We start from the raw sequence: 23,820 nt of genomic DNA, 5'->3' as shown, positions 1-23,820 counted from the left end.
CGTGGCTCTCGGGTGCTTTCCAGCACACCCTTAGCAAGCAAGTGAAGATACAGCTCTTGTGTGGAGCAGCTGAATGCAAACGTTCGCCGAAGCTTGGACGGTTTCAGTTGTTTTATCAGTGAACTATCGCAAGGCCCCCTTTTCTTGCATCCTAATTATCAGGCCTGGGAATTCTGTCAAGCCGATCTATGTAGATGGCTTCCTAGGCATAGTGGCTGCAAAGGCCTGACTTGCAGTTTAAAAAGGCAGTAAAAGAACTTGACCCTTAAAGGCCATTGAATGTATCGAAGCTAGTTGTATCTCAGTCTGTGCTGGGTTAGCGCTAGGGTTGCCAAGTCCAATTCAAGAAATATCTGGGGACTTTGGGGGTGGAGCCAGGAGACATTGGGGGTGGAGCCAGGAGCAAGGGTGTGACAAGCATAATTGAACTCCAAGGGAGTTCTGGCCATCACATTTAAAGGGACAGCACACCTTTTTAAATGCTTTCTTGCCATAGGAAATAATGAATAGGGGCACCTTCTTTTGGGGCTCATAGAATTGGACCCCCTGGTCCAATCCTTTTGAAACTTGGGGGGTATTTTGGGGAGAGGCACTAGATGCTATACTGAAAATTGGTGCCTCTACCCCATAAAACAGAGCACCCGATACCTCCAGATCAATTCCCCATTATACCCTATGAGAACCGATCTCCACATAGGGAATAATGAAGTGCCCAGCAGACATTCCCGCCCCCCCCCCCGTTTCTGGTGACTCTGAAGCCAGGGATTGGCATCTCTACTCACGAGTTGCTGCCAGCTTCTCCAAAGTAACACAGACACACCATCCCAAGAGGAAGCCTTTCCAATCCGAGACTGAAGCCTCCAGAGGGGGAAAGTCACATGGTGGCTGTGGGGGAGGGGCTTCCCCTGCCGGCCAGCTGACTGGGGTGGGAAGGAGCCTGGGAAAGCGGAAGAACCCCCGCTGGGACCTGCGGATTGGCAAGCCCAGTTAGCGCTGAAGTTTTAGGCGATTGTGCCAAGCTGTAGCCATGCTTCAGGTCTGAACATTAACACGTCCACAGCTTTAGCTGACTGCTGCAGGCCGGCTGCCTATTCTGTTTGTTTGTTTGTTTAAAGCAATGTTTAGCCACTTTTCTATCTTGCAGAACTCAAAGTGGACATCAAATAATAAAACAATTACGAAAAAAGCACATAAAACAGGGGTTCCCAACCCCCAGGCCATGGATCGGTACCGGGGCGGTCTGTGGCCTGTTGGCAACCGGGCTGAGTTGTATAATTATTTCATTATATACTACAATGTAGTTATAAGAAGAAGGCGATGACATTGGATTTATATCCTGCCCTCCACCCTGAATTTCAGAGTCTCAGAGCAGCTCACAATCTCCTTTACCTTCCTCCCCGACAACAGACATCCTGTGAGGTGGGTGGGGCTGAGAGGACTCTCGCAGAAGCTGCCCTTTCAAGGACAACTCTTGCGAGACCTATAACTGGCCCAAGGCCATTCCAGCAGCTGCAATTGAAGGAGTGGGAAAATCAAACCCTGTTCTTCTAGATAAGAGTCCACATATTAACCACCGCACCAAATCAATAGAAATAAAGTGTACAATTGTATCATTCCAAAACCATCGCCACCCCCTCTCCTCCCCCAGTCCGCCGAAAAATTCTTCCACAAAAACAGTCCCTGGTGCCAAAAAGGTTGGGGACCACTGACATAAAAGACCACAATTTAAAATCTCAACAAGGAGTGCCAATAAATACAAACCTAATTTGTCCAATGCAGTCCTGAATGAAAACCACATTCAGTTACTTCCTGAAAGCGGAAAGTGAGGGGCCCAGGTGCATCTCCCTAGGGAGGTTGTTCCATAATTGTGGGGCTGCCGCTGAAAAGACCCTTTCTCGTGTTTCCACCAAACAAGCTTCTTTCATTGATGGGACAGTCAGGAGCACATCTGCTTCTAACCTTAATTCCCAGGCAAGAACATGTGGGAGAAAGACCCTTCAGATACCCCGGTCTCAAGCCATGTAGGACTTTAAGACAAACCTGACATCTTGATTTGGGCTTAGGAGAAGCTCAGTGGCCTGTTTGGTGTAGTGGTTAAGTGCACAGACTCTTATCTGAGAGAACCGGTTTTGATTCCCCACTCCACTTGCAGCTGCTGGAATGGCCTTGGGTTAGCCATATCGCAGGAGTTGTCCTTGAAAGGGCAGCTGCTGTAAGAGCTTTCTCCGCCCCACCCACCTCACAGGGTGTCTGTTGTGGGGGAGGAAGATAAAGGAGATTGTGAGCCGCTCTGAGTCAATGAGATTCAGAGTGGAGAGTGGGATATAAATCCAATATCTTCATCATCTTCTTCAGTGTCATGGGCAATACTCCCTTAAAGCTGTGGAGACTTGTGTGCAAAAATTCTACTTTTTGAGCTACTGGAGTTAAAGTTGTGAGCTACTGCATAAATTAGTTTGCTCTGGGGCCATTTTTCCTGAGGTAGGACAAAAATGTGTGAGCTGGAGGCTAGGAAACTGTGAGCTAGCTCACACTAGCTCAGCTTAGAGGGAACACTGGTCATGGCTATAGTCCTTGGTCTCTGTGCCCTCTTTGGAGACCATCTAGTGCAACTGGCTGACAGCTGTATGGAACAGGATGCTGGAATAGACAGACCATTGATCTGATCAGGGTTTTTTCTGTAGCAGGAACTCCTTTGCATATTAGGCCACACACCCCTGATGTAGCCAATCCTCCTGGAGCTTTCAGTAGGCTCTGTACTAAGAGCCCTGTAAGCTCTTGGAGGATTGGCTACATCAGGGGTGTGTGGCCTAGTATGCAAAGGAGTTCCTGCTACAAAAAAAGCCCTGCATATATTTATCCAACATATTGTCCCTTCCCTCCTCAAACCCCACCTTCCTCAGTTCCAACACCCCCCCCCCAAAAAAAAACAACTCCAGGTTCATTCTAACCTGGAGCTGGCAAATTTGCACCCAATACCTTTAAAACTGTTTGTTCCAGAGCACAGGGATTCTGGGGTTAGGTAAGCAAAGCATTAAGAGCCCCATGGTGCAGAGTGGTAAAGCTGCAGTACTGCAGTCGGAGCCCTCTGCTCACGACCTGAGTTTGATCCCAGCGGAAGCTGGTTCAGGTAGCCGCTCCAGGTTGACTCAGCCTTCCATCTTTCTGAGGTCGGTAAAAGGAGTACCCAGCTTGCTGGGGGGGAAAGTGTAGATGACCGGGGAAGGCAATGGCAAACCATCCCGTAAAAAGTCTGCCATGAAAACGCTGTGAAAACAACGTCACCCCAGAGTCAAAAACGACTGGTGCTTGCACAGGGAACTACCTTTGCCTTTAAGCAGAGCATTGCCCTGACCTGGGTGGCCCAGACTAGCCCCATCTCAGCAGATCCTGGATGTTTAGCAGGGTCTGCCCAAGTTAGTACTTGAATAGGAGACCACCCAGGAAATCCAGGGTTGCTATGCTAGGAAAACCCTATGGCAGGCAGGGATGGCCAAACTTGCTTAACCTAAGAGCCACATAGAATAATTGTCAGATGTTTGAGAGCTGCAAGACATGAACATCAAATATAGGAAGGAAGGAAGGAAGGAAGGAAGGAAGGAAGGAAGGAAGGAAGGAAGGAAGGAAGGAAGGAAGGAAGGAAGGAAGGAAGGAAGGAAGGAAGACAGTAGAGAGAAGAGAGAGAAAGATGGAAAGAAAGCAACTTCAACTGCATTTTTCAAGCCACCAGCTTGATTTAAAGAGAGAAATGCCTTCTCCAAGCAGGCCAATGGAGCGGTGGGGGCTTGGAGAGCCACACAATATGTGTGAAAGAGCCTCATGTGGCTCCCTATGGTGTCACCAGGGGTGGAATTCTAGCAGAAGCTCCTTTGCATATTAGGCCTTGGAGGATTGGCTACATCAGAGAGGTGTGGCCTAATATGCAAAGGAGCTCCTGCTAGAATTCCACCCCTGGGTGTCACCATACATTGGGTGCGACTTGGGGCACTCGACACACACCCACATGGCAGGGAAATGTTGCAGTGACCTGGCCGGCTGGAGAGCAGTCCCACCCCTTGAAAAGAGCCCAGGTATGGCTCATGCAAAATCTTCTTGGCTTCTTTCAAGACACCTGATTAAAAGGTATTTATTGTTCTAAACCTATAATGTCTTTGGATGGGAGCCCATCTCTGCAGTCTCTCGGCTGGTGTTTACTCTGTTACTCGACTGTGGGTGGCTGAAGGCCTATAAACACTTGGGTTCCAGCCCCCTTTCCTCCTCCTCCCCCTCCCCTCCCCCTCCCGTATCCTTTCACAGTTCCAGTGCCAAAGAAATAAATTTGAAGTGGCTATACATTTTTTGACACTTTTATAAGTATTTATGCAAAATATTTAACCACTTAGGTGTTATCTTTCCTGTCCCTTAGGATGTGACAGCTCGTTTGTAAGGTTATTAATGGCAGAAGAGTGCATTTTTTGAATGAAACTTTAGATCCTAGATTGGTGGGGAGTGGATCTTATTTCCCCACCCACCTCCATTAGAGTCGGCACTTGGCTTGAAAGGGGGCAGAGACGGAATCTTTTGTTTCCATTGGAGGTATGTTTTTGGTATTAAAAGGCACCCACAGTTTACTGGATAATAGCAGGGATTAGCCTGGGAACTTGTGCCTTTTTATTACTTCTTGGCTCCTCTTACAAAAACAGGGGACATCTCTTCTCGCACTTCTGAGCTGTTAAAATCAACGGGAAATCTGATGTTGACTTAAAAGGCACATTGGTGGCACCTGCTGACCCTGGATTTCCCATCAGGGGCATAAATAATATCTGATTTAAGAACCTCATTACAAGATGGCCCTGTCTCGATGAAGGGCTGCAAATGGGGTTTTGGAAAAGAAGAAGACCATAGATTTATACCCCACCCTTCTCTCTGAATCAGAGTCTCAGAGCGGCTTACATTCTCCTTTACCTTCTTCACCCACAACAGACACCCTGAGCGAGCTCTCACAGTAGCTGCCCTTTCAAGGACAGCTCTGCAAGAGCTGTGGCTGACCCAAGGCCATTCCAGCAGCTACAAGTGGAGGAGTGGGGAATCAAACCCGGTTCTCCCAGATAAGAGTCCGCACACTTAACCACTACACCAAACTGTCTCTAAGACAAGGGCACTGCCATATAGCTTCATATGGAGACCTTTCTGTCAATCTGATTTATAACCCAGAAAGCTCGCCTAAAGATAAAATGGGTTTTGTCTCGAAACCCAGCCTATGCCATTTCCTAAGGCAACAGGGGAAGGGTGTGTAACTATCTCATTCTCTAGAGGTTTTCTGGCAACTGCAGAACACGGAAACCAGAAAAGGCAGACGTTCACTCAATGGCTTATCTAATTGTATTGATGGCAATCTCTGCTGTCGTTATTTGCATGGCACCTTCATCTGCTTGACTTCAGTCAGGGCAATTAATCCAAGACAGTTTCAGAGGGTAGTGGTGGTGCTCTGCTGTAGAAGAGCTAGATTTCCCTCACAGCTCTGGAATCTCCAAAAAAACGGAGCAGGACGCTGTGAGGGAAATTGGAGGGAACCGTGGATCAAGATGTGCCCGCACACCAACTGGTGGGGAATCGATCGCTTGATCCGAAGAAAGCAGATCCAAAAAAAGGGTGGATCAATTGCTAGTGAGGAATCGGTCTGTGTTTTCCACGGCTGCACATGGCAGATATTTGGGACTGGTGGCAGTTTCCTCTTGACTACATGGTGTGTTGTGGTCCTCTTTTAGCTTACGCTTAAAGAGGAATCCTGGCCTTTGAAAACATGGAAGGCTGTTGCCAGGGGTGGAATTCTAGCAGGAGTTCCTTTGCATATTAGGCCACACACCCCTGATGTAGCCAATCCTCCAAGAGCTTACAAGGCTCTTTTTTGTAAGCTCTTGGAGGATTGGCTGCATCAGGTGTGTGTGGCCTAATATGCAAAGGAGCTCCTGCTGGAATTCCACCCAGGTGGTTGCCATTCAGCATGGGATCAGCCATTTCTCATTCATCCCACCACCTTGAGTCCCATTATTTTGAATCTGAAGTGCGAACCTGCAGTTAGTTCTCTCTCAGTGAAATTGAGAGGCTTAGGAAAGTGTTCTACATCTCCATGTCTTTTAGGAGCTTTTGTATTGGTCAGATTAAATGCCCATTTTTTGGTAGTTACAAGGGGTGGTTATTCCCACTTACCTTACTCAGAACGAATTTGCTGCTGCTCTTTAGTAAAGACTGGTATCATTGCATGCATTCTTCTGGAATGTCCACTGTATATCAACCTTAGAAAATGCTACATTTCACCGTGTTTGTTATCCTGCACAATTCATATCCCTATGAGACAAGAATGCAAGAAGAGCCCTGCTGGATCAGACTGATGGTCCATCTAGTCCAGCATCCTTGTCTCACACAGTGGCCAACCAGTTCCTCTGGAGGCCCAACAACAGGGCAGAGAGGCTGAGGCCTTCGTAAGAACATCAGAAGAGCACTGCTGGATCAGACCAGTGGTCCATCTAGTCCAGCATCCTGTCTCACACAGTGGCCAACCAATTCCTCTGGAGAGCCAACAACAGGGCAGAGAGGCTGAGGCCTTCGTAAGAACATAAGAGCCCTACTGGATCAGGCCAGTGGTCCATCTAGTTCAGCATCATGTCTCACACAGTGGCCAATTAGTTTCTCTGGAGGGCCAACAACAGGGCAGAGAGGCCAAGGCCTTCATAAGAATGTAAGAAGAGCCCTGCTAGATCAGGCCAGTGGTCCATCTAGTCCAGCATCCTGCCTCACACAGTGGTCAGTGGTTACATCTCTACTTGCCACTAACAACCTAAAAACCCTCTAGCAGTTGCAACATTTTTTTTTACTCCTTTTGCCAATTGGGTAATAAATGGTTTTCAATAACTCGATATATGTGATATAAGATATATATGCATTGTAGAGCTTTTATTGGATGAAAGGAAAAGGGTGGCTGGGCTGAGCTTGACGTTTGCTGGGGGCGATCAGGCTCTGAAAGAAGGCGAAAGTCCCCTTAGAACAAACAACTCTTTTGAACAAATGTGAATTCATGCTTCAAAAGAGAAAGAGAGTGAGAGAGAGAGAACCTCAACATCTTAGAAGTCATTTCAGGTATTGCACCTGCCCTAGAGCCAATTCTTGTGGTTTTACAACCCGATGGTTTCCTACTTCCAAAAAAAAAAAAATGTTTTTCTTGGTTCAGCTCAAACCACCCATACAAAATAACACAGGAAATGAAGCATCAGTGAGCCTGACTAAGCACAAAATACTATCGGGGAAGGAGGCAAGCTGGGCGAGCCGGGTTTTCTTCCCTGCTCTTCCCGCCCTGTTTTGTTTGTACCCTTTCAGAACAAGCTGACACAAATATTCAGAATGTTAATTGTCATGCTGGCGTGTTTGTCGCATGGTTCATTGCCATAAGGTGAAATATATATCTACAACTTGAATCAAGACAGCCATCCCATCTCTGCACGTACCCTGAGAATTATGAACAGGAAGCTCTTCATCTATTAGAGGCTGCTCTTCTGCTCTCTTCCGGGGGCAGCTGCTTCTGTACAGGGCTGGCCCTAGACCAGGGTGTCAAACATGCAGTTCAGGGGCGGAATCAGGCCCCCGGAGGGCTCCTATCAGGCTCCCGAGCAACTGGCTGTCATCTGCTTCTTTCTCCCTCTCTCTTGCTTCCTTCTGCGTCTCAGCTTGTTCTGCAAGGCTTGCTCGACTGCACAGGAGCTACAGAGCAAAACCTCTTTTTCTCCATTGGCTGAGGCTCCTCTTTTGGGGAGGAAGGGGGAGGGATAGCTTGCTTTGCCAGGCTCTCTCAGTTGCACAGCAGAGCTACTGCCCAAGCTTCTTTCTATTGGCTGCTCCCCACCCACCCTGTCCCCTGGGGAAGGAAGGAAAGAGCCAGAGCTTCCTTTGCCCAGTTCCCTGGATCCCATGGGAGAAATACAAAGAAAGCATCTGTAAGACCAATGGGTGCCAAGGTTTTAAGCATATTTTAAGTTGTTTAATATATATATATATATATATTTGTGTTTGTCTATGTTCTTTATAAAAGTTATATCTCTGCTACCTAATCTTACATAGGCACGCACCTGGCCTGGTTCAACCTGACATGGCCTGGCCCAACAAGGTGTCGTTTATGTCAGATCCGGCCCTCATAACAAATGAGTTTGACACCGCTGCCCTAGACTGTCTGGCACTCTAGGCAAGGCTAACTTCTGGTGCCCCCCTGCACTGATAACCTCACCAAGTCACATGTAAAAAGGCAAAGGTAGTCCCCCTGTGCAAGCACCAAGTCGTTACCTGCAAGCATAGCCAGCTTCACGAGGGGATTGGATAAACGTCTGGAGCAGAGGTCCATCAGTGGCTGTTAGCCACAGGGTATTGTTGGGACTCTCTGTCTGGGACAGTGATGCTCTATATTCTTGGTGCTTGGGAGGGGCAACAGTGGGAGGGCTTCCAGTGTCCTGGCACTACTGATGGACTTCTGATGGCACCTGGGGTTTTTGGCCACTGTGTGACACAGAGTGTAGGACTGGATGGGCCATTGGCCTGATCCAACATGGCTTCTCTTATGTTCTTAAGAGCAGAGGTCCATCAGTGGCTGTTAGCCACAGCGTATTGTTGGGACTCTCTGTCTGGGACAGTGATGCTTTGTATTCTTGGTGTTGGGGGGGGGGGGGCACAGTGGGAGGGCTTCTAGTGTTCTGGCCCCACTGATGGACCTCCTGATGGCACCTGGGTTTTTTTGGCCACTGTGTGACACAGAGTGTTGGACTGGATGTGCCATTGGCCCAATCCAACATGGCTTCTCTTATGTTCTTATGTACTGACCCAAGGGGTGACGTCACATCACAATATTTTCTTAGCAGACTTTTTATGGGGTGGTTTGCCATTGCCTTCCCCAGTCATCTACACTTTACCGCCAGCAATCTGAGGACTCATTTGACCAACCTTGGAAGAATGGAAGACTGAGTCAACCTTGAGCCGGCTACCTGAACCCGGCTTCTGCCGGGATCGAACTCAGGTCATGAGCAGAGCTTGGACTGTAGTATTGCAGCTTTACCACTTTGCGCCACGGGGCTTTTTTCAGTAGGCTTAAACTGGCTTAATAATCATTCTCTGTCCTTCTTCCCCCTGAACGATAATTCTGTGTAAAGGCACAAAGGATATCAAAGAGAAGATCTTCAGGTGCCTTATCGAAGTACAGTTTTCATGACATTTCAGTTCACCTAAAACCAAAATACTGCTGCATGTAGATAAATGAGTGGTCTTCTAGAGGGAATGAATAGCCTTGTGGGAATCGTGCCACAATTAGTCCAACTCCCTGCACAGTGCAAGAAAATCACAAATAACCCTCCCCCCTCCTCCTCATGGTCTGCCTAAATTCACAGGATCAGCATTGCTGTCTGATGGCCATCTAGCCTCTGCTTAAAAACCTCCAAGGAAGGAGAGCCCACCACTTCCTGAGAGACTGACACCTTAATAAAAGCAATAGGAACTTTTTTGCTTCAAAAGATGCGTTTCTGCAATGCAGCCAGGTTGAAATAAAATGACATCAGCCATCACCATCATGAGGTAATCTGCATCATCTCCTTGATAAAATGATATACTTGACTGTCACTGTAAACTTCATTTTAAAAATTTAAAAAGCCATTTTTTGCTCAGTGAAACTGTTGCGTGCAATCATGGCACATAAAACAAAATGGTTTGAAAATACTATTGCAGACGACATAAATCTTTTCCCCTGAGGGAAGGCAAGCAAGACCAGAGAATCCCAGCTAATTGGCCATTAGTACCTCCATTACCATAATCTCAAACACTTAAAAAATTGAAAAGCACAACCGAGGAAGACAAAGCAGAAGGGAGCCCCCTGCTGCGGTGGTTCTTTTTCCAAAACAAGAACCATCAGAAAATGGTAAAACAGACTTCCTGGGCCCAAGGACATCTGCCCTTCTTTTTGCAATCTGACAGGAAACTGAATCTGTCTGGTGAATGGCACTTTATCCCTCACCCTTAGAAGAACCCCTTGCAGACCTTCAAGTTGAATTGCAGGAGCAGAGAGTTTCTTTGCAGGAGAGCTAGTTTGGTGTAGTGGTTCAGTGTGTGGACTCTTATCTGGGAGAACCGGGTTTGATTCCCCCACTCCTCCACTGCTGGAATGGCCTTGGGTCAGCCATAGCTTTCACAGGAGTTGTCCTCGAAAGGGCAGCTTCTGGGAGAGCTCTCTCAGCCCCATCTACTTCACAGGGTGTCTGTTGGCTTTGTCTTCACAACAGCCCACTGAGGTAGGTTAGGCCGCGAGTATGTGACTGGCCCCAAGTCACTCAGCAAACCAAAAGGGGCTTTATCCCCACAACAACCTTGTGAGGTAGGTTTACTTTTAAAAATTAGCTCCCATTTCAAAAAGCACAAAATCATACTCAGCCTCAGGGCTTTTTTTGAGCAGGAACACACAGGAACACAGTTCCGGCTGACTTGGTGTTAGGGGGTGTTGTCCAATATGCAAATGAGCTCCTGCTGGGCTTTTTCTACACAAAAAATCCCGTGTGAAACAATGGTGCCATCAGAGGTGTGGCCTAATATTCAAATGAGTTCCTGCTGGGCTTCTTCTACCAAAAAAGAAAGCCCTGTTCAGCCTTGAATCTGTGCTGCTTCTCTTGGAGCTTTTGGGAGAGGACAAAAAAAGAGCTTTAGAGGAGAATGATAATAATTTTAAAAAGTGACTAGAAGAGGGCCAAAGAGAGAAGGGGAAAGGGTTTCCAGAGCTCACCCTTCTTCTAAATGCACGTTGCGTGCAGCTCAAAGGAGGCCATTGGAGACGGAGTTATGTGGCCATGAAAGCAGGTTTTTATAAATGGAAAGGCTGATGCATTCTTAACTGCACTCAAGCAGGCGTGCGGCTTTAATATCTAATTTAAAGTAGGGCTAATGATGACTGTATAACTAAACAGCCCCTCATTATTGCATCCTTTTTCACCCACGGGAGAGATTTGGCAGTCCATAAAAATGTCAGTGTATCCTCTATAAAGGTAAACACACCACATGCCGGTGGACCGGTTCCAGCCTATTGATGCATAGGAATGCGAAGGTATAGCACAAATATAGATGTTGGAGCTGGTTATGTCAGTGCTCCAAAGGCCACCCTGCTCACTCTCTGGTCTGGTTCTCGAGGCACTGCTCGGAGCCATGCTGCAAGTAGGAGCTCACTCAGCTGGATGTTCTATAAAATGCAATATAAAAATGTCCCTGCATGTAGAAAACAAGCACGCCAGGAAGCAAGGAATCTTCACTGACGTGCTAGTTTCTATGTACAAGGATGTCAGGGGGTGTGTGCCTGCCTGACCCTCTCCCCTATTGCTGCAACCACCCGGGGACTGCCTACCCTACTTGTAACCCTGACTCTGCCCGGGACACCCATATTTCCTTAATGAGCTTTTAATGTGGCTTCTGTGGAACCTTCCAGCTCTATGATTCTATGATAATTCCCCCAGTCCCCCTCCTCGTGATAACTTCCTGCATGTCCCGGCCTCCCACTGCCTCACCCCCTTTACATTTTCTGTAGGTCTCCTGGTTTCTAATAATGAGCATAGGCTGGTGACAGCTACGCTCAAATGATGATGGCTCTTTTCCACCGAGCTTTCTCTTCGGGCTTTCTTTTCGTTTTTCGGTGGGGATATATTGTTCCTTGCTGGCAGGCAATTAATCTGGTTTGTTTCCTTTGCAGGACTTTGTGTTTAGGTCTATGCTGAGTTGCAGGGCTTTATTTGTAGAAAAAACCCCCAGCAGGAACTCATTTGCATATTAGGCCACATCCCCTGACATCACCATTGTTTCACACAGGGTTTTTCTTGGTAGAAAAAACCCGGCAGGGACTCATTTGCATATTAGGCCACACCCCCTGACATCACCATTGATTCACACAGGGTTTTTCTTGGTAGAGAAAAAACCAGCAGGTACTCATTTGCATATTAGGCCACACTTCCTGACATCACCATTGTTTCACACAGGGTTTTTCTTGGTAGAAAAAGTCCAGCAGGAGCTTATTTGCATATTAGGCCACACCCCCTGATGTCAAGCCAGCTGCTAAAAAAAAAAAAGCCCTGCTGTGTTGTATCTGTGGCCCATGGTCATTTTTGTAAGCCAGCCCAACTAGGAAAGGGCAGGATGTGAATATTTTGAACACATCAATTAAAAAAAAAAATACTGTTTGCTTCATGTATGAATGGAGTCCCTTTTTAAATGGATCTGATGCTGAAGGCATCAGGGGAGGGATGGTGGCTAGGGGAGGGATGGTGGCTCAGTGGTAGAGCATCTGCTTGGGAAGCAGAAGGTCCCAGGTTCAATCCCCGGCATCTCCAAAAAAGGGTCCAGGCAAATAGGCGTGAAAAACCTCAGCTTGAGAGCCGCTGCCAGTCTGAGAAGACAATACTGACTTTGATGGACCGAGGGTCTGATTCAGTATAAGGCAGCTTCATATGTTCATATGTTCAAAAGGCAATGTTAGGTTACTTGGAACATCCTGTCTGGAGTCGGATCTATGATGGCCCATTCAGCTGTGGAATTCATTACTGGACATTGCAGTTGCAGTTCATACTGGAGTTTCAATTGTATAAGAACGAAACTGACATGAAGACGGGACCAGGGAGGCTGCAGCCATTTGTGGAAGAAGGGTCTCATCAGACTTTGGAAGCTACTCAGGGTCAGCCCTGGTTAGTACTTGTTGGCAGGGGTGGAATTCTAGCAGGAGCTCTTTTGCATATTAGGCCACACCCCTCTGAGGTAGCTAGTCCTCCAAGAGCTTACAAGGCTCTTTTTTGTAAGCTCCAGGAGGATTGGCTACATCAGGGGTGTGTGGTCTAATATGCAAAGGAGCTCCTGCTAGAATTCCACTCCTGCTTGTTGGGAGACCACCAAGGAAGTCCAGGGTCATGATGCAGAGTCAGATAATGGCAAACCACCTCTGAATGTCTCTTGCCTTGAAACTCTATGGGATTTCCCACTACCACCACACAACACTTAACCTTGGGATCTGGCCAAAGGGGCGTGGACTCCTAAAAGCTTATCCCCCCCCCCAAAAAAAAATCTGTTGATTTCTAAGGTGCTACTGGACTCAAATTTGCAGCCCAAAATGACACCCCCCTGAAACGATCTTAACCCTTTGGTGTTTCCTCATCCCCTTGCTCTCTTAAACTTCACACTTGGGACTGTGTCCTGCTTGTGGTGGTGTTTTTTCTGATCCTGTGATTGATAATGCCCCCATTCAGAAATGTTCTTTTGCTAATGCAGGTTCTGGCTAGTAACATCTCTCCCCCCCCCTCCCCTACAAAACCAGAACTGGGCCCGTAGCTTCCTAGCATCAGGTTGGGTGTCTGCCAGGTGCGTTCACAAGCCATATGCCCAACACATGCGGGGATGGCACTCAGGCGTGTGGTGCAGGCGGTCGCTCAGCAAACCACCCGTCCACATCCATCGATCATTCCATCATCGCGTTGACACACTGGTCCAACGGTGGAGTGAAGTCAGAACCTGTGCCAACATGAAGACATCTCAAACCCTGAGAAAATATACAAAATGCTGGCGGGGTGGGGCTGGGAGTGGGGGAAAGAAGGAAGGGACACCCTCCTAAAAGCTTTGCAAGCAGGTCTTTTTTTGAGCAGGAAAGCACAGGAATGCGATTCCGGCTGGACTGGCATCGGGGAGTGGACTAATATGCAAATGAGTTCCTGCTGGGCGTCTTCTACAAAAAAGCCCTATGTGGAACAATGGTGATGTCATGGGATGTGGCCTAATATGCAAATGAGTTCCTGCTGTTTTTCCCCCTACAAGAAAAGCCCTGTATGCAAAAAACCATCTTGCTATGCAGGCAGGGCTACGGAGGCAGCCAAAACCAGAAGTAAGTGGATTCTGGATCAAATCAGCCCTGACCGGGATGACTCAGGCTACCCAAATCTCACCAGATCTCAGAAATTAAGCAGAGTCAGCCCTGGTCTGTACATTGCACAATGACCCCCGCTGTATTTTCACAAGTGGCACTCCTTTTTCCCATGCTGTCACAAACCTTTCCATGGCAAGCAAATCCCATCGAGTTACTTGCAGGGTTGCCAGCCTCCAGGTGGGACCTGAGGATTCTCTGGCATTACACCTCATATCCATACTGCAGAGTTCAGGAGACGGCTGCTTTGGAGGGTGCGCTGTGTGGCACTGAACCCCACTAAGGCCTCTGTCCTCCCTAGGTTCCATCCCTAAATTTCCAGGATTTCCCAATCTGGATCTAGCGTAGCCCTAACCTCCCCATCCCCTGCTGGTGGTCAAGGGGGAATTTGACTACTCTAAGCAGGGGCCATTTTGTAGAAAAAGAAGGGCTGGAGTTCATCAGCACAATTCATTGGCATAACTCATTTGCATATGCCTCACACCCCTGACATCACCGGGAGGTGGACTCCATTATGTCAGCTCAGCATCTACCTTCAAATGCCTCTTGAATTATAACGATCACACTAAAACCTTATTCCAGTCATACTTTTAGTGTAAAAACATTTTTTTTTATTATTCTACAACATATTATATCACTATTTCATTTACTTCTCTCAACTAAAAGTCAGTATGTTGCATCACATTTCCACCTCCCCTCCTCCCTTTCAAGACTTCCCCAGTGTTACTTACAATATAAAAGCAATAAAGGTAATTTAACATTTTTTAAAAAAACTGTTTAAAAAGGGAAAAAAGGAACTTATACTTCTTTATGGTTATTACCTCATTTGATTAATGAGCCAATATATTACTAAATTAAGTCATATTATCTATCTTGTTATAATATTTTAAGAAATAAGAAAATATTTTCTCATACTCTCATTTTAACTATCATTCTTATCTCAGTAAATTAAAAATAGCTGATAAACAAGTTATCCATTATCAAATATCACCAAGTGTCCTTTCACTCTCCAATGTTCTTCCACATAGTTGTGAAACTTTCGCCATTCATTATTAAATTTTTCCATATCAAGTTCCTTTAGTGTTCTTGTTAATTTGTCCATTTCACTCCAGTGCATAGTTTTCATAACCCAGTCCCATTTTTCTGGAATTTTATTTTGCTTCCACAACTGTGCATACAATGTCCGTGCAGCTGAAAGCATGTACGAAAGTAATGTTCTGTCTTGCTTCGGAAAATTTTCTATTTGTAATCCCAACAAAAAGATTTCTGGTGCCTTCCTCACTTTGTATCCCAAAATCTTTGACATTTCTTGCTGGATCATTTGCCAATATTGTACTTTTGAAATGACTTTTTCCTGTGGCCACAGGGGCATAATGAAGATTTCCATCTGTCTGCTTTCTATGTCTTGGTTATTTTCCCATTTTTGTGGGGGAAAATAGTAGAAAGTTTGTCAGATCTTAGAGTTCAGCAAAATTCTCATGGGGGGGGGGTGAATGATGGAGCCCAGGCGCAAGTATTTGCGAGGGGGGGAGTAAGAAAGAAAGAACACAATAAAGTATAGAGGTTCCAGAGCTCCGCTGCTGTGAGCTCCTGCCCAAAATGAAGCCTGACCCTGGGACATGTTCAAAGAAGTCCACTTGAGATGATGATGAAGAAGAAGACTGCAGATTTATACTCTGCCCTTCTCTCTGAATCAGAGACTCAGAGTGGCTTACAATCTCCTATATCATCTCCCCCCACAACAGGCACCCTGTGAGGTGGGTGGGGCTGAGAGAGCTCTCACAGCAGCTGCCCTTTCAAGGACAACTCCTGCAATAGCTATGGCTGACCCAAGGTCATTCCAGCAGCTGCAAGTGGAGGAATGGGGAATCAAACCTGGTTCTCCCAGATAAGAGTTCGCACACTTAACCACTACACCAAACAGATTGTTACTTGGGTCTGTGTTATACTAATGTTGTAAATGTTGTCAATGCAGGATTGAAAGGCCTGTTTTGCATTCCAGCCAATGTAGAAATTACAAAATTAAAACTTCTCTCTCTTTTTTTTTTTTTTGCAAAGCAATTTAAGCGTCTTTTACGAGAATGGTCTCTCTTTGGTGGTTTGGCTTGAGGGTCGTGTTTTCTATTTGAACTGCTTTAAAGTTAATTAGCAATCTGCTGTATGCAAAAATCGCCACAGCTACGGGCATGTTTTCTGCCTTTTCTAAACCAACGTACATCAGAGCATACACGTCAGCGGATTGTAATAACCGGATTGTTAAGGGTTCGCGTCAGGCTGCTAGATGGAAATGCAGGAAAACAGTGACATCTATTGATAAAGGGTGGCAAAGGTTTGTTGTTACTTAAAGTATCCAAACTCACTTCCAGTGTTGTCAGCAGACAGATCGAAGTGGGCAGCCGCGTTGGTCTGAAGCAGTAGAACAAAGTAGTAGTCAAGGTGCTCCTTTAAGACCAACAAAGTTTTATTCAGAATGTAGGCTTTCGTGTGCTCCAAGCACACTTCATCAGACAAGGAATCAGCTACAGTGAGCAGAGCTACATATAGCTGGTAGGCAGTGGTTTAGAATGCAAAACGGCACAAATTTAAGATCCAGTGACAGAATAGTAAAATTAACAAATTGAGCAAACCTTTGATCTGGGTAGCATGAGCATGAGAAAGTAATAAAACAGTAATATGTCAAAATGTGAGAACGTCTGTTAATGTCTGTTATTGTATAAGCCTGGGCCGAAGAGAGGGCATTTCCTTCTCAGAAGTTTTTCCCATCTAACTAATTTCCCTTTTAGCATGTAACATACATATAGTTTGCCATTAGAAGAAAAATTAATTAAAATATAGTGGAAGATGCGTTTAGTATACGTAATGAGATAAACAGCCAATATCCTTATTTGAGTATGTCAATACTCAATACAGCTAAAAGAAATACATAGGATAGTGTTTGGCTTTTGAACTGGAGCATCTGTCAATTAATGGGTTTGCTAGGAACAGAATTGAGGGGGGGGGGGGGGACGACCATTTCCTAAAAACGACTGGTTTATGTCCAGTGTAAAATTGGGCAACAGTTGTGAAGCCAGTCATGCAACACTAATGCGAGGGGGAAAGTGTTGGAGTGAGCAACTCAGCATGCCCAGACGTTGTGTCACTCTAAGTGTGCATAGGTGTGATCTCCTTACACTCCCAGGGAAATGATGTTCACCGCTTTGGGGTCAGGCAGCAGTTTTTCTCAGTTTCTCTCTAACTGTCAGGAAGTCCTTCCTAATGTTGAGCCGGAAACTCTTTTAATTTCAACCCATTGGTTCTGGTCCTACCTTCTGGGGCCACAGAAAACAATTCCACACACATTGCTTTAATTTTGCTTTACTTTAGAGATGAGGATTCGTTCTCTGTGCTACTGCCTGTTGGGAGGTTCTGAGCCCTGGTGTTCACTTCCATCTCCAACCCTGGAAAGCCGATCTATATGCCTTTGTCCCAAAGGAGCCGACCGACAATACAATTACCCCACCACATCGTGGCTGGCTCACTGTGGCGCTCAAATGCAGATTTGCAGGACTAGCCCGAAAGGGTGTCATGATAGCTGCCGAGGACCTAGAGCTTTCCAATTGGAGTCGGACTGCCTGGATATCTATGCTCATCTGATGAAAGTCCCAATTAGCCAAAATAAGAGGCAGCAATGATTATTTGAATTGCCATGTAGTTCCTCTTTCCTCCTGTAGGTGTCGCCACCTTCCTGAGACATACAGTCACAGCGGACATGCCCAAGGAGGGAGTGGGGTGTCAAAAATCCCATTTTAAAACACAACAGATACCTACCTGTCCGATAGAAGCTATCTAGCAGCACACTTGGGTTTGTCATCAAGGGTACTCTCCTCAGGCGGCTGCAGCCAGTCCCAAATTCCTAAGGAGTGCACCTATACAATTCATATTTCCAAAGACAAGTTTATCTCACTCTTCCATTACTCTTTTAAACGTATGCTTGATGATAGCAGATGGTTTTACATGCAGCTGTAAACTGGCCACCTTGTCTGCTTTAGGGTTACTAGCCTCCAGTTTTTTAATCTGTTGAATAAATTGTTAGAATTAAGCTTATGTGTGTGCTTCCAATGTATGGGGACCCTATGAATGAATGGTCTCCAAAGTGCCCTGTTGTTAACAGCCTTGCTCAGGTCTTGCAAACCAAAGGCCATGGCTTCCTTGATCGAGTCAATCCATCTCAGGCTGGGTCTTCCGCTTTTCTTACTGCCTTCAAATTTCTCTCGTGTCATTGTCTTTCCCCGCGACTCTAGTCTTCTCATGATGTGACCACAATATGATGGCCTCAGCTTGGTTATTTTAGCTTCTAGGTAGAGTTCAGGTTTGATTTGATCTAAAACCCACGTTGTCTTTTGGACAGTCCACGGTACCTGTCAAATTCTTCTCCAGCACTACATTTCAAATGACCTCTACAGATCATCCTTAATTAAAGGTGCTTTTTTTTTTTTTTGAGCAAACCAGGTGTGAGAACTTAGATTATTCAACCTGACAAGCGGTAGAAGCTTATGTATATTAGATCATAAACAGGGCTTTTTTGTAGCAGGAACTCTTTTGCATATTAGGCCACACCTCCCTGATGTAGCGAATCCTCCAGAAGCTTAAGGGCTCTTACTACAGGACCTGTTGTAAGCTCTTGGAGGATTGGCTACATCAGGGGCGTATGGCATAATATGCAAAGGAGTTCCTGCTCCAAAAAAAGCCCTGATCATAAACAAAACTACCAGTGATTATCAAACAAAAAGATCCGATCCAATGTTTTCTTTTTCATTCCTTATTACAATGGATTGAATCTAGCCAACAGTTTCAGTCACTTTCCCCTTTTTACTATAGTCCCCATCCCACATGGCTTTTGGCTATGATCCTCACTGTAGGCATTTTTGGTAGTCACAAGGAACCCTCCCCCTCCTGTTTTTTACCAGTAGAAAAGCTGGTTGGACCCAACCCGTTAAAATAACAATTTGTGGTGGAAGGTGCTGTCAGGTTCCAGGCCTTTATAGTGACCCTGTAAGGTATTCAAGGCAAGAGACGTCCAGAGACAGTTTGCTATTGCCTTGCCCCTGCATAACAACCCTGGACTTCCTTGGTGGTCTCCCATCTATATGAACATATGAAGCTGCCTTATACTGAATCAGACCCTTGGTCCATCAAAGTCAGTATTGTCTTCTCAGACTGGCAGCGGCTCTCCAGGGTCTCAAACTGAGGTTTTTCACACCTATTTGCCTGGACCCTTTTTTGGAGATGCCAGGGATTGAACCTGGGATCTTCTGCTTACCAAGCAGAGACTCTAACCACTGAGCCACCGTCCCTCCCCAACCAGGGCTGACCCTGCTTAGCTTCTAAGATCAGGGTAGCTTAGGCCTTCCAGGACAGGGCAAAATAATCCTACCCGCCCCCCCACAAAATCTATCAACAACCCCCCCCCCTCAGTTTCCTTCCATTTCAGATCTTCAGATTAAAACTTGTCCTTGTCAGTTGATCATATATATATATATATATATATATTTTCACAATTTTATTGAGAGTTTCTTGAGTTACAATAATATAAACCTTTGTTGGGTTATATAGATTATCGAGTTTTCATTGCATACACTCCATCAGAAAGAAAAGAGCAATGTAGAAACCAAGCAAAAATCACTAAATTAAAATTACAAACATACAGTCAGTATATGTCAAAATATTGAGCTCTTACTTGGCTTGTAACATTTTTTCTTCTTAAAAATAAAGCATTGAGTTGTACAATGCGCTGTTCGGCCAGATTTCCTGTTGAGTTAAAAAAGGTAATTATAGGAAACCAAGGTGTAACAGTATTTTTTTCATAGAATATAACCGATGTTGAATGGTAACTGCTATATGCAATTTTACAATAAATAAAATACTCCCAAATATTGTCATACCAACTTTGAAGCATAGGAATTTTTGTGCCTTTCCACTTTTTAGCAAGCAGTGCTTTTGCAATTGATAACAATAATACCACCGTTTCTTTTTTGTTTCTGTCTATTAGGGTTGTATTCCAATGGTTTAACTAAATTTTTACTTGACTGATGGATTTAACATGTTAAATGCAACCGGTAAACTTCTGCTTAAAACATTACACAGCTTTTTTGCATTAGTTTACCTTTATAAATAAGTTGTTTCTGTGTCCTCATGTAATTTTTTCCCCCTCACAGGCATTCCTGGAAACAAGGAAGTGCATGTTTTCAACCTGACCTCCCTCACGAAATCCGAGAACATCTTATCAGCTCTGTTGCATTATTACGTTGGGGATCTCCAAAACAGTAGTGCCAATTGCCCTCATCTCAAGAGCTGTCCTCGGCATGGGCCCAGGAAACCTGATGTGCAGATCAACCTCTCCTTGTTGAGTTTTCCTTCATCAGGAAATCAGACTCGGACCTTGGGGCAGTACTCCATCAACATCTCAACTGCTTACCGGGATGTCTTTTCTTGGCAGTGGAAGAACATCACTCATGTCTTGAGTAAGGCCAAACAGAATAACGAACTGGTCATCGGAGTCAAAATGGCCCCCATCGGCCGCCATTCTTGGAAGAGGATGCACTCCAGTTATGAACCCTACATCCTCGTCTACGCCAACGACTCTGCCATTTCGGAACCAGAGAGTGTCGTTTCCAGCTTGCAGGGGCACTGGACTCCCCTGCCTGGGGGGTTCTCTAAATTTGACAGCCATTCGAACGCTGACCAGGGTGAACGGCGAGAAAAGCGCTCTGCCAACATCCTCCTGCCTTTGCAGAACAACGAGCTTCCAGGGGCTGAGTATCAGTACAGTGAGGATGAAGGATGGGAAGAGAGGAAACACTACAAGACACTCCAGCCGCGGCTGGCCGAGAGGACCAAGAGCAAGAAAAAGCAGAGGAAAAACAATCATCAAAAGAGCCAGACGCTCCAGTTTGATGAGCAGACCCTTAAAAAGGCCAGGAGGAAGCAGTGGAATGAGCCACGACATTGCGCTCGCCGCTACCTCAAAGTGGATTTTGCCGATATTGGCTGGAGTGAATGGATTATTTCTCCTAAATCTTTCGATGCATATTATTGCTCAGGTGAATGCCAGTTCCCTATTCCAAAGGTACAGTGTTTCTTTCTTTTTTGAAAAAAGTATCTGTTATTCTTATTCTATCCATTAACACAGAAATAAACAGCTTTAAAAGGTTTTTTGGAGCAGGGGTGGCCAGCAGTAGCTCTCCAGATGTTTTTTGCCTACAACTCCCATCAGCCCCAGCCAGCATGGCCAATGGCTGGGGCTGATGGGAGTTGTAGACGAAAAACATCTGGAGAGCTACCGTTGGCCACCCCTGTTTTAGAGGATAGGTCTCTCAGTGACAAGTAGGCATTGGTGACTAAAGGGAACCTCTGTGTTAAGAAATAGTATACCTCTGAATCCCAGAGCCATGAGGCAACATCAGGGGAAGGCCTCAGCCTCTATGCTGTTTTTGGCCCTCCAGAGGTACTGGTTGGCCACTGTGTGAGACAAGATGCTGGACTAGGTGGACCATTGATCTGATCCAGCATGGCTCTTCTTAAGTTCTTATGAAGGCCTCTATATCCTGTTGTTTACCCTCCAGAGGAACTGGTTGGCCACTATGAGACAGGATGCTGGACTAGATGGACCGTTGATCTGATCCAGCAGGGCTCTTCTTATGTTCTTATGAAGGCCTCTATACCCTGTTGTTTGCCCTCCCGAGGAACTGGTTGTCCACTGTGTGAAGCAGGATGCTGGACTAGATGGACTGTTGATCTGATCCAGCAGGGCTCTTATGTATGTTTTCTGCCATACAGGGGAATACTTTCTCACCCCTTTTAACAAACTGCATGTGGCTGTTTTTTTTTTTTTACAAGCACCCGTAAAATCCAGCTGGATTGTTATTAAAACGATAGTATGCCATAAATAGGTAATTTGTTTAATGGCTGTTCTTTAAGGGCTCTTGCAAAAATGACTCAGTACGAAAGTTAGAAGTGGTTTACTCCAAGATATAAAAATAACATTAGAGGGAGAAGTACAGGAGGCTTTTTGTATGGAATCCACAGATGCAATAAATTGCTTATTGGGTAATAATAATGTGTGAACTCATAGATGCCCCGTTAATCATCCCTAATATCCCCTGCATGCCCATTTCTAAAAAATACAACCGTATCTAATGCTTTATAAAACCTGCAGCCCATACCTGAAGCTTGTTATCCTGGCAATAAGTGCTGTAGATGGTCTACAGGAAGTCACGTGGCATAAGGCTGTAAGCCTCTGAATGCCAGCACTTAGAAGGCAACGTTCGGGGAAGTCTTGTTTCAGTGTATCTGAGGAAGTGTGCATGCACACAAAAGCTTATACCCAGAATTAAGCTTTCATAGAATCATAGAGCTGGAAGGTACCTCCAGGGTAATCTAGTCCAATCCCCTGCACAACGCAGGAAACTCACAAATATGCCCCCCTAAGTTCACAGGATCAGCTTTGCTGTCAGATGGCCATCTAGCCTCTGTTTAAAAACCTCCAAGGAAGGAGAGCCCACCACCTCCCGAGGAAGCCGGTTCTACTGAGGAGCCGCTCTAACGGTCAGGAAGTTCTTCCTAATGTTGAGCTGGAATGTTGATTTAGTTTCAACTCATTGGTTCCAGTCCAACCATCTGGGGCAACAGAAAACAATTCTGCACCATCCAACTGGGAGCTGGCAACCCGAAGTCCATGAGAACTTCTGAAGACAACTTCCACTCACCCATTGTGCATTTCATGGGATGGGAACGGGACTTGTGTTCCATCACAGTCCTTTGCCACTGAGGATGAGATTTCACACAAGTTTCCTGGTTCGTGTCAAATTACCTGTTTCACATCTCCCTTCTGAGAAACAAACAAAAAAAAATTAGGCTGCCTTTCCATCCAATCAAAGTTCACAAGGCAGCAAACATAAGGAACGTTTAACCAGTTAAACATTTTTTAAAAAAACAGTTAAAATGAACCTGCAAGACTCTATTCTTGCTCTTTCCTTGTGCCCCCATTAAACTTAATGCATTTTCAGTGTCACTTTTTAACAAGATGCGTATAAACAGTGCATAACTGCAACTTTGAGTAAAAAGAACGATTGATCAACACAGCAGTGAAACCAAGGCAAACTGAAACCAGTGACCATAAAAAATGAAATCCAACTACCACCCCCCCACACACACACCCCAAAATGGCTATACTGTACTGGCTTAACTACAGATTCTGTTGGTGACTGCTGTGTCCAATTCCATCCCTCGCTTCTCCCAGTTCTTCCGCTCACTACAGCTAGGGTTGGCCTGGCCACCAGGCAAACTAGACGATCGCCTAGGGTACTGGCCTTTTGGGTGTGGCAAATTGGGTGCTCCACAGGGCTTTTTTTTTTTAGCAGGAACACAGTTCCAGCTAACTTGGCACCAGGGGGTGTGGCCTAATATGCAAATGAGTTCCTGCTGGGCCTTTTCTGCTAAAAAGCCCTGCATGAGGCAATGGTGGTGCCAGGGGATGTGGCCTAATATGCAAATGAGTTCCTGCTGGGCCTTTTCTACTAAAAAGCCCCGTGCGAAGCAATGGTGACACCAGGCGGTATGGCCTAATATGCAAATGAGTTTCTCCTGGGCTTTATCTACCAAAAAAGCCCTGGTGTTCCGCATGTGACTAGTAACGTTATCAATGCAGGGAGGCGGAGCAGAAGTTGGTCTTGCCTAGAATGCCAGACAGTCTAGGGCCAACCCTCACTACAGTTACCCAGATTCATGCTTGGTCTCTAAACAATAGGACTGACCAAATTCTTGGTTGCTGACTGACATGATTAGGATTGCCAACTCTGGGTTGGAAAATTCCTGGAGACCTGGGGGTGGAGCCTTGGGGC

The 23,820-nt window shown here is 45.8% G+C and overlaps 1 protein-coding gene across 1 annotated transcript in view; it reads left to right on the top strand.

Moving 5' to 3' along the window:
* Positions 1-23,820, top strand: part of BMP3 (bone morphogenetic protein 3) — a 47,149-nt gene that overhangs the window by 5,043 nt on the left and 18,286 nt on the right. Inside the window, exon 2 of the mRNA XM_060247140.1 lies at positions 20,137-21,047. Within this exon, the coding sequence (XP_060103123.1) occupies positions 20,137-21,047 (911 nt within the window). The remainder of the gene's footprint in view (positions 1-20,136; positions 21,048-23,820) is intronic.

Source organism: Heteronotia binoei, chromosome 9 (assembly GCF_032191835.1).
Source record: "Heteronotia binoei isolate CCM8104 ecotype False Entrance Well chromosome 9, APGP_CSIRO_Hbin_v1, whole genome shotgun sequence".
NCBI lineage: Eukaryota > Metazoa > Chordata > Lepidosauria > Squamata > Gekkonidae > Heteronotia > Heteronotia binoei.
Note: the sequence above shows the minus strand (reverse complement) of the source record. Positions and strands in the feature narration are given on the sequence as shown.